This window comes from Nannospalax galili, unplaced genomic scaffold, assembly GCF_000622305.1.
Source record: "Nannospalax galili isolate Female #2095 unplaced genomic scaffold, S.galili_v1.0 scaffold413, whole genome shotgun sequence".
NCBI classification, from domain to species: Eukaryota; Metazoa; Chordata; class Mammalia; order Rodentia; family Spalacidae; genus Nannospalax; species Nannospalax galili.
The window spans coordinates 1,922,038-1,931,561 of NW_008333889.1; the positions used below are offsets into that span (position 1 = coordinate 1,922,038).

The 9,524-nt window shown below is 41.7% G+C and overlaps 1 protein-coding gene across 1 annotated transcript in view; it reads right to left on the reverse strand.

The window, feature by feature from the left end:
• The window catches only part of Wnt16 (Wnt family member 16), a 10,789-nt gene extending 5,789 nt beyond the window's left edge, over nt 1–5,000 (reverse strand). The window contains exons 1-3 of the mRNA XM_008828882.2: nt 4,614–5,000; nt 4,196–4,443; nt 2,094–2,380 (exon numbers count right to left, since the gene is read on the reverse strand). Of these exons, the coding sequence (XP_008827104.1) occupies nt 2,094–2,380; nt 4,196–4,443; nt 4,614–4,708 (630 nt within the window). The 5' untranslated portion in view covers nt 4,709–5,000. The remainder of the gene's footprint in view (nt 1–2,093; nt 2,381–4,195; nt 4,444–4,613) is intronic.
• Nucleotides 5,001–9,524: the final 4,524 nt, after the last annotated feature.

Here is a 9,524-nt window from a genome sequence, read left to right on the forward strand (position 1 = left end):
ATAAAAAAAAGACCAAGAAAAACATCAGTATTTCACTCTCAAAATAACCAGGTAAATGTTTTGTAATATTTTAAGCTCCCACCTAGAACAATGTGAGGGGGAAAAAAAGATTCAATGAGGAAACTTGAAATTTTCACAAAATGAATACCTATGTATAGGCTGAATTATTTTCTACCAACAAAGAAAAATAGCAAAATATATGTAAAATGAGGACAGTTTTCTATCAAATAGTGGATTAAAATTGATGTGGAATAAAATCAGAATACAAATAACACTTTAGGATCAATGTTAATAATGAAAGAGGCAAATATTATTACCGATTTGGAAAACATACAAGATAAAATAAAACTGAATGGCTACTCAATGTTACTAATAAAAACACATTTTATTTAGTGTAAATGTTTTATGGTCTTTCATAGCCCAGACACAACTTTGACTTATTTAAGAGAACCAACCATGAGATGAACGTCTGAATTTTGGTTTTCTAGTTTATTAAAAAAAAATCACCATTAGATTGTTTAAAGAATGGCTAAAGAAGATTTAAATTTCATATTAATAATAAATGTCTGTTTCTTTTTTAATATATTGATTTGATGTATTTTGACATTTCTCTCTAATTTAACTCTAGAGTTTAAAAGGACATAGGCTGCTTGCATTTAACCTATTTTATATTAATATGTTGGAAATAATAATTATTCCTTTATTGGATAATATTTAAGTCAACATCTCATTCTTCTTTTTTTAGTGAAAAGCCTTAAAGGAAAGAGGTGGGTGCCTAACTGCAGTGCTAAACAAGAGTTATGTTAGTGGTATAAAATAACTTATGAAACTTCTGAACAAAAATAGAGAAAAAGGACAACTATTTATTGATTTTCTTGTTTTTTATTTTGCTTTTTTTGAATTAAATACTCGAATTGAAAACTGAAATGTGAACTTGAAGAATTACAGTGATATATTTACTGACGTTTTTGTATTTTAAAGTAGGGCAGTTAAATAAAGAAAATTGGCTGGAGCTTCCAACAATTCTGAATGAGCCCCATTATTCACTTGCCAAAAATGTAAAAACAAATGCAACATATACTTTAACTATTCCTGAGAGATGTTAATACTTGTTTGAATTTACTTCAGGAGACTGTGGCACATGGCAGTGAGTACTGCGGACCTTTACAGATTGTTGGAAATTTGCAGTAATATATAATACATGTAGATACGTCTGTCTTGAAAAGTTTATTTTGATATAGAAAATATGTGTTCATAAAAATGTTACAGTCTTTTAGGAAAGTTACTATGAATTGTCAACTAATTCAATGGTGTTGTGGAACCCAATCTTTATTGTATCAATATTCAGAAATGTAAATATATAAAAGCTAAGTTAAGCTAGACATATTCCTTTGTAAGAAAGCAATGTGAAAACTCAGAATTCATAAAGGAGTTCAGTAGGTTGTACCCCTTTACATTCACCTCCCCTCAACCCATCCTTAATATAATTATATTTTAAAATACCCATACATTTAATAGAGCTATAGCTTTATGCTTATGGATTTTTTAACTGAACTTAAATAAAAATAAGTATTTTCCATAAAATTTTTTGCTTTACAAAAATATTGATTGTGTATTTTCTAAGAAAGTTTTTTAGAGAAAATAAGGACAAAACTTACAGCATGTTTAAGAGTTATTGCCTACTAAAAAGTGAATTTAGAATAATAATCAAAATATTGGGGAGAATTACACTAGATTCAGTCCCATTAAACAATGATACCAAAAATCCTATAGTGGTAGTGCCAGTAACCAGGTACGGGGGTAGAACCAATTAAACAACAGACACATATCTATTATTTCATAGCTAATGTTCTAGATACACTAAGTATACAAATACTACTACACTCTACTCCAAGATTTAACTCATATCAGAGGTATTGCCCAAACTAAACCGTTGTGGTCAATACACACTCATGAAGGAATATATACATGTCTATTTCTTGTATTGCCAGTGTTTGGCTTTTAAATCACCTGTATGAATTCATCCAGAAGCATTAACCCTAGGATTGTTTACTTAATGACACTGGAGTTTTACTCCATTTTCTAGTACATACCTGCCGTCCAGCTTCATTGTTGTGTAGGTTCATGGCCAGCAATACTTTGCTTTCTTTTTCTGTGGTATTTCTGATGGGGAAATCTAGGAACTTTCTGCTGAACCACATGCCGTACTGGACATCATCAGAGCATCCCCCCCAATGCCAGCCTTCACTTGCTGAGCCACCATTCTGTAAGGTGGTATCGCAGGAGCATTCTGTCATGTTTCCTGCACTGCACGACCTAGTCACAGAGTGCACCAGGCCTGCAGCCATCACAGCATAAATGAATGCTGTCTCCTTGGTGCCTAGGAAAAAGAGAAACACAAGTCTATGAGTTACAGAGCCACATCATTTTCTGTTTATGTTCAGAACAGAGCTTCTTACACATCCTCTTACCAGGGAGGCAATTTTTCAAGTGCTTACAATGGATGCTGTAAGGAGTACATATTTAGAAAGGAAAATCTGCTGTTCTAGCCTTTAAAAACAAAGCAGCATTACTTTTCAGAATTCTACATCAGGGGACTGTCATATACTGTAATGTCACACTTTATTCTCACCTAATACAATTCACGCTTGTCTTTTAAATCTGCGAATGCACTAGTACCTAGCTTTTGTGCTTCATAGACAGTAATAGTTTCTTAGTATAAGTTGAATGTAAACTCTGCATGGATAGCATACATGTAATAAAAAAGTAAAACATTCCTTATCTTTTGAAGAGTATGCTGCACTCACAAAATACAAGTTGAAAAGTGAGGCTTTTTTTTTTAAAAAATAGGTAACACATGCTAGAACACAAACTAAAATTAAGCAATGATCAAGAAATTAGTAGATAAGTATTACTTTCACATTAAAGACGTTTTTAAAAAGGGACTATTGTGATTAACAATCACTGCTATTAATATGAAACAGCATTTTACATAGTATAGCTAATCTCTTACAGTCTTCTAAGTAATGAAATAAGATAACTGAAACCTAACTTGCAAAAACCGAATTGCTGTGGGGCAGCAGCCTATTTTGAAATAGCTTCATTTGCAGTCCTGCAGTACAGTTGGAGTTAAAAATCTTTGTAAATTAAAGTTCCATTAGGACATTCATAAAATAGACTAGAAGGGACTCAGCAGGCGACTTTTTTCTTTCCAGATGTTTAGATTGGAATAGAAACAGCTTCACGCCGGTTGTCCAATAAACCTTTCCGGCAGCAAAAGCTTCTGCGTTTCAGCAACTGTGAAGGACACATCATTTCTGTCTCTCATTTTTCTTTCTTTTTCTTTTCCTTTTCCTTCCTCTTTAGACCAGGGATCCTTCAGAAGTACGTGAGGGCCAAAACTCACTGCTGCTTTGAGGCGGTGAGTGCAGAGACTGAGTAGGGAAGGGTCAAAGGTGCAGTGAGAACCGAAACGAATGAGAAAAACGACAACGTGTTTTTCAACGCCCCAGGCCTAAAATTCTTTGTCTCTGCTGATATCCCAGGAAGCATCCTAACTCCTGTTACCTTTATCGTCGCTAAGTCACCATGCACGTGTAAAAAGAACTTTAATTCACTGCACCTTCGCACACCGCGGGGAGCGTGCCCAGTCTGGGAGAGATGGAGGGAACAGAAAACAGGAGGAGGCAAAAGAAGTCGGGCTCAGGTGACAGTTCCTTTAAAGTCACCAGGGTGCAGCAAACCTGGCGCTCCAAGAGGTCAATAAAACCTGGGGCTGTGCTTCAATTAGCCACTTGTCCGGAGCTCCTTGTGGCCACAGACCTGCTTAAATCAAAGCAGATGCAGCGACAGCGTTCCTGGCTGCAGAGCTCGTGTTTGTCCAGCTGGTCACCCATGGAGCTGGGCTCCCCGGGGTCCGAGGGGTCGACCGGGTAGCGGACTCACAGTTTTCCTGCAATTCTGGGGGGAGCCGCGGGAAGGATGAAGAGCTGCAGCCCCCCCCCCCCGCGCCCCTGCGTCCGTCTGGACTGGGGGAGTCCCTCTCCAGGACCGTACCTGCGCCCGCGGGTCTGGCCCCCATACCCCGAATTAGAGAGCGCGGGACTATGCGAGCGCTATTCGCTCTCTGGAAGGCTCTGGCAGAAAAGTTGTCGCCTTCTACTTTCCTCCAACCCCAAGGGTTCCCGGGACTCACCACTGCTCAACTCATAGCCAAAGAGGGGACCGGTGTCCGGCGGGGCTGCGGCGGGTGTGGCGACCTTGCAGTTCCATCTCTCGTGTCGGAACTGGCTCCTGCACTCCTGAATGCCCAGCCTGGCGCCCTCGCGGATGCTGGGCAGCAGGTAAGGTTTCCTCTTGCACAGCTCCTTCTGGCGGCTGTTTAGTGGCAAGCTGGCGCAGCCCAGCTTCTCAGGAACCCCGAAGGAGGCGATGCCCAACCACCTGTGAGACACCGAGCCCCTGCAGTAAGCCTATCTCCTGCACTCCTCCCCAATCCCATAAGCTTTTCCTCAAATTAGGTCCGCAGTCCCTTTTCCCCCTGGCCTGAGTGTAAAGTTCCCAGACCCTGGTCATTCCTTTAGCCGCACATGCTTCTCAGTACCCATACTCACATCCAGTTGCCCTGGGCTCCGCAAGGGAACAGCGCGAGCACCGCAGCCCACAGCGCGCACAAGCGAGGCAGTGCCAGGAGCGCAGCTCTGTCCATGGCCCACGCATGGAGTCCCCCAGGCCCAGCCACTTCTGTCTGTCTGTCTGTCTGTCTGTCTGTCTGTCTCTCTCTCTCTCTCTCTCTCTCTCTCTCTCTCTCTCTCTCTCTCCTCTCTCGGCCCCCAGGGCCAGAGGTCAGTTTCCTAGGACCCAGTTGACCCTTGCCCTCTTTCTCCTGGCAGATCACATTAAAGAGAAGGGCAGCAATGGCAAAGACTCTCAGCAGTCCCCTAGTACGAGGTGGAGAGAGTGGCCTGGAGTTCTTCGCGGAGTGGGAGATGTGCAGGAGATGTGGGAGCGTCTCTTGCATTCCAAGGTGAGAAACTTCTGTTGATGTCTCGGTGTCTCCATCGCCTGGGCTTCTCTTTGCTTCTCCTCCCCCTGACCGCGCCTGGCTCCTGATTGGCCCAGCAGCAGACCCGCAGCTCATCATCCTGAAACATCAGTCTCTCATTGGCTAACAGTGGGCTCTACGGGGGTGGGGGGTGGGGTGGGGGGGACTCCTGGGCTGACCCTGTCTGACAGTTTGATCAGACCCGGGAGTCTCACAACGTTTCCTCCTGTCCCGGCGCCCTTAGAGCAGGCACTGCCTGATTGGGTGAACCCAAAGAGTAAGGGAGTGATGTCTTAGCATCCTGGGTGAAGATGTGGCTTTGTTAGAAGTTTGAGTCTCACCCACCCAGTCACTTCTGGATTTACCCTCTGAGTAGAGTGACTGGAAAACTCACCCCTCCCCTCTTTCTTGTCCTTCATCTCCCAGGCGAATTATCTTTTTAAAGTCAAAGTTGGTACCAAAAAACCCTGACCTTCCAACACCCAGCTTGAGGTCCCTTTTCCAGGAGAAAGAACGGACCCGGAGCTATACGGCTTATGTTCTTCATGATTTAGGCATGTGCTGTTTTAGTGTGATATCAAATCTATCATATTTTAATTGGGTTCTGCGATTGCTTTTTTCCTTTTGTCTTATTTCCTGCAACCTTTGAGAGTACCATTCATCCTAAGCAAAAATGGCAGAGAAATGCTGAGAGCTGTCTGTCAAATTCTAGACTAGATAGGGGTTAGCTCTAACCTCTTCAGACCCACAGTCATCCTCAGGGAGACTTTGCACAGGGCTGCCCATTGAAAACAACAGTAAGGAAACAATAAGGAACAATAAGGAATGCAAAAACATTGTATTCTGTACCAACTATGTGCTCAGTGCAGTGGAAATTTAGAAAGACCCCCTTTCCCAAGTGTAAAAAATAGCCAGCCATACAAATCTAAAGCAAAATAAATTTCAGACTATGGGTAATGGAGATTTTCAGTAAATGGTATTGCCAGCTTATGCTTTGGCCAAAAGCAACTTAGAAGCAGCAAGTGTTCTGGCACAGATAGTTTTGGAAGGTTAGTTAGCCAGTGTTTTGTCTTCAAAAACTCTCTGAAGGCACTCAGAATATGCTTAGCAGTGGCATCAGAAAGGCCTACCCCACTTACTTACATTACAGAAACATTTTCAGAAATGTTTCTGAAAAGCATCACCTGCTCCGGGCGGACTTCTGGAACATTAATAAACTCTCCAGGTGGAAGTATCATGTCAGCAGTTGCCCCCAATCAGCCTAACTCATGAGAAGGCTTTGATGGCATTTGCTGCTTCTAACCCTCAGCATCAGCCTTGATCAGTAACAGCTCACTGAAACTAGCATCCTGTCCCATTCACTTTTTTTTTCCAGCAAATATTTATTGCTTGTACACTGTGTACCAGGTCCTAAAGCCACATTGTAGTTTTTAGAGGATCAAGTTGATGACAGCGTATGGTTACTGATTCAGAAATATTTTGACTAATGGTTAATGACCTCTCTGAAAATCAGAGCATTCATCCAAGCTCATTTTATCTTGTGAGCTTCTCCAAGAGGGCACCATGTTGCATTCATTGTTGTACCCCTGTTATGTTGTACCCAGTGCACCAGATCCTCTTGTTAGGCACAATGTATTGAGTGGAGTAATGTGATGTGGAACATCCTGAGCAGATACCTAAATGATCTAAATGCTGGAACTAGAGACACAGCCTTCTTGTAAAGGAAACTGGAACGGGTGCAGTCTTGGAATGGGAGGAGACTGTGGAGAACATCAGTCTCTTACACTGGATTTTAGGGCCAACTGTGGTAAAGGTTTCAAAGAGATTGTTTGATTTCTTTTATTAAAAATATATATTGAGACCATGCTGTATTAAAATGTGAGAATAGCACTGAGTCACGTGGTTGTAGAACACATAATATACATGGCAAAACAGACCAGTAGAGCAGCAGTTACAGTACGATACAATACATGTGGGGAATATAGGGTGCCATGAACAAATACAGGAAGATGCCATGAACAAATATAGGAAGATGGGTCTGCAGGGAAGGGTCCTCCAAATGCCGCGCTGGCATCCAGCTAAAGACTCAGGGGAAACAGCAGAGTATACTATTGTGGGAATCAGTCCACTGATTCCAAACCATTCCAGTTCATTTCAAACATCTTGAAATCTAACACAGAATTCTAGGTCCTGCATCTCTTTCACATGGTCTCAGGCCTTGAGGGGTGTTCTGTGTGTACTTCTATAGCGAAGCAGACATATTTCCATTAGTTCACCCAGCTGAAGAAGTAAGTTTGTCATTCAGTGAGCAGAAAAGTGAGTGCCCATTTTGTGTCAGGCACTGTAAACTCTACTTTGTAGGTCACCAGATTCTAACTCAGGTCATCAGGCTTCACTCATTGAGCCCAGTAAGCCCTCTATCTCTGTCTCTTCTTTTTCTACCTCTTTCAATACTTACAATTTATACTAATTTTATAGACAGGGCAATTATTTGGGGAAGATTAGGATGTTCGCTTGAGATTCCTCTGCTAAGTCATCATAGAGTCAGTAGGCAGTCCTGCCTTATTTTGGACAGCCCGTTCTGTCTGCCACACAACCTCACTCAAAACTACCACTGGCTTTTTGTTCTCATCAAATCCCAGATTGGTAGGTTGTTGGGTGTAAATTTCTCCTTGTGTCCCTGGGTTCCTTGCGTCAAGCACATACCATCTCCATCGAAAGTTGTTTGTTTCTAACATGAACAAATCCCACACTGGAGACTTCCCCTAAGGAGCTCTCTGGGAAGTGAATGTCTCTGAGGCAGGTCACATTTTGCAAGGAGGTATCTTTATTTCCCTCTCATTGCTGCCTGTGGAGTTTATGGGCTGGGAAGAGCAGTGGAAGGAACTGGGCTGACTGGTGCTCTAAGCAGTAATGATAATTTTGGGAACCCATTTGAACAATGAATCCGTTTTCCCATCTGTAAAGTAATCAAAAACTATCTGTGAGACTGAACTCTCTTACTGGAGTTTTCCTCTAAAAAGGAAGAAAGTCTCCTCTTTCACAGGCTTGTGTCTAAGACCTGCTGGGGTGGGACACAGGCATCTTATATTTTTACCATCATGTTTGTGTTTGAAATTCAATGAATATGCATTATTTTTAATCACAGGAATATTTTTAAATGGTCAAGTTATCATTTGTCATAATATTGTCAGATCAAATGAAATTTTATTGGGAAAATAAAAGAAGTTACAGATATTTTATGTGTTGGATTATGAAATGGAGGAAATCACTCAATCAAAGCTGTATCTATTAATATAAGGTAGCTCATCTTTCTACACTTACTAATAAACATTGATGCTCTCTAGATTAGAAAAATAATGGAAAAGATAAGTTTATTCAAAGCATATACCCATCTACAAATTTTAAAATATTTCTTTTCCAGGAGTTTCTTTTCTTATTTAATGGTTTTGATTGTGTAATATGGAAGGAAGACAAAATATTAACTGACAAATGAGATATGGCCTGGTGCTCACTATGCTATGACACCTTTCTCAGGTGAAGACACCCATTTCTATAAAATGTTGTCTGAAGGGGGAGGGATTGCAGGTGATCAAACTGAGGTTCTCAGAAATGCTAGACAAGTGCTCTACCACAGAACCATACCAACGGTCCTAAAATATTTTAAAGCCATGCCATTACTTGTTCAAGAAATAGGAACTAATATGCCATCTCATAATCTGAGCTCAGCTACCCCCACATTTGATTAATGCTGTTAATGTGACTCCAAGTCTGCACAGGTGACTGAAGCATATGTAACGTCTTGATTCCATAGAGACGGTGTGTGCTTGAACTTGTTTAATTAGTAGAGAGGGAGGCATTTCAAGCTATCCCTCTGGGAAGGAGATTTAGGAGGAAGAACCAGATTTCAACTGGACTGCATTCATTTCAAGGGCTCTCTCTGTCTGTCTCTCTCTCTCTGTCTCTCTCTCTCTCTCTCTCTCTCTCTCCCTCATCTAGCATCTGTGACTGTGGTCATCTCTGATCAGCTTAGGCAATGGAGCCAAATAAATTGCTAACTGCCAATAAATACCACCTCCCACCTAAGACAGTTGTAGATTACTAGATGTAGAACCCAATGGAGGCTGTTCCTTTTGGTAGTTTTCTCTCAGTCCCTGGGAACTCAGTAAAAAGTCTGCCTGCACAGATATGCCTTGGACTCTGCCTCTGGCAGCCCATCAGAGAACGAGACTTCTAAGGGCCCTCTTGTAAGAATTTCTGCTGCAGATCACAGAGACTTATGCACTGGAAACTGATACCAACAGCACCCCAGCTGGTCTTAACTCCCACGATAGAACAGAAGACCAGAGGTGACTTTTTACATAACTGGGTCTCTATTCATTCTATTTTAAATTCCACCTGGATGCTGCAAGTGGGAACAGAGGACAGGCTTGTGACCATTGGCTCTGAGGAGGGGTGGAGAATTGCATTCTAGATGCCC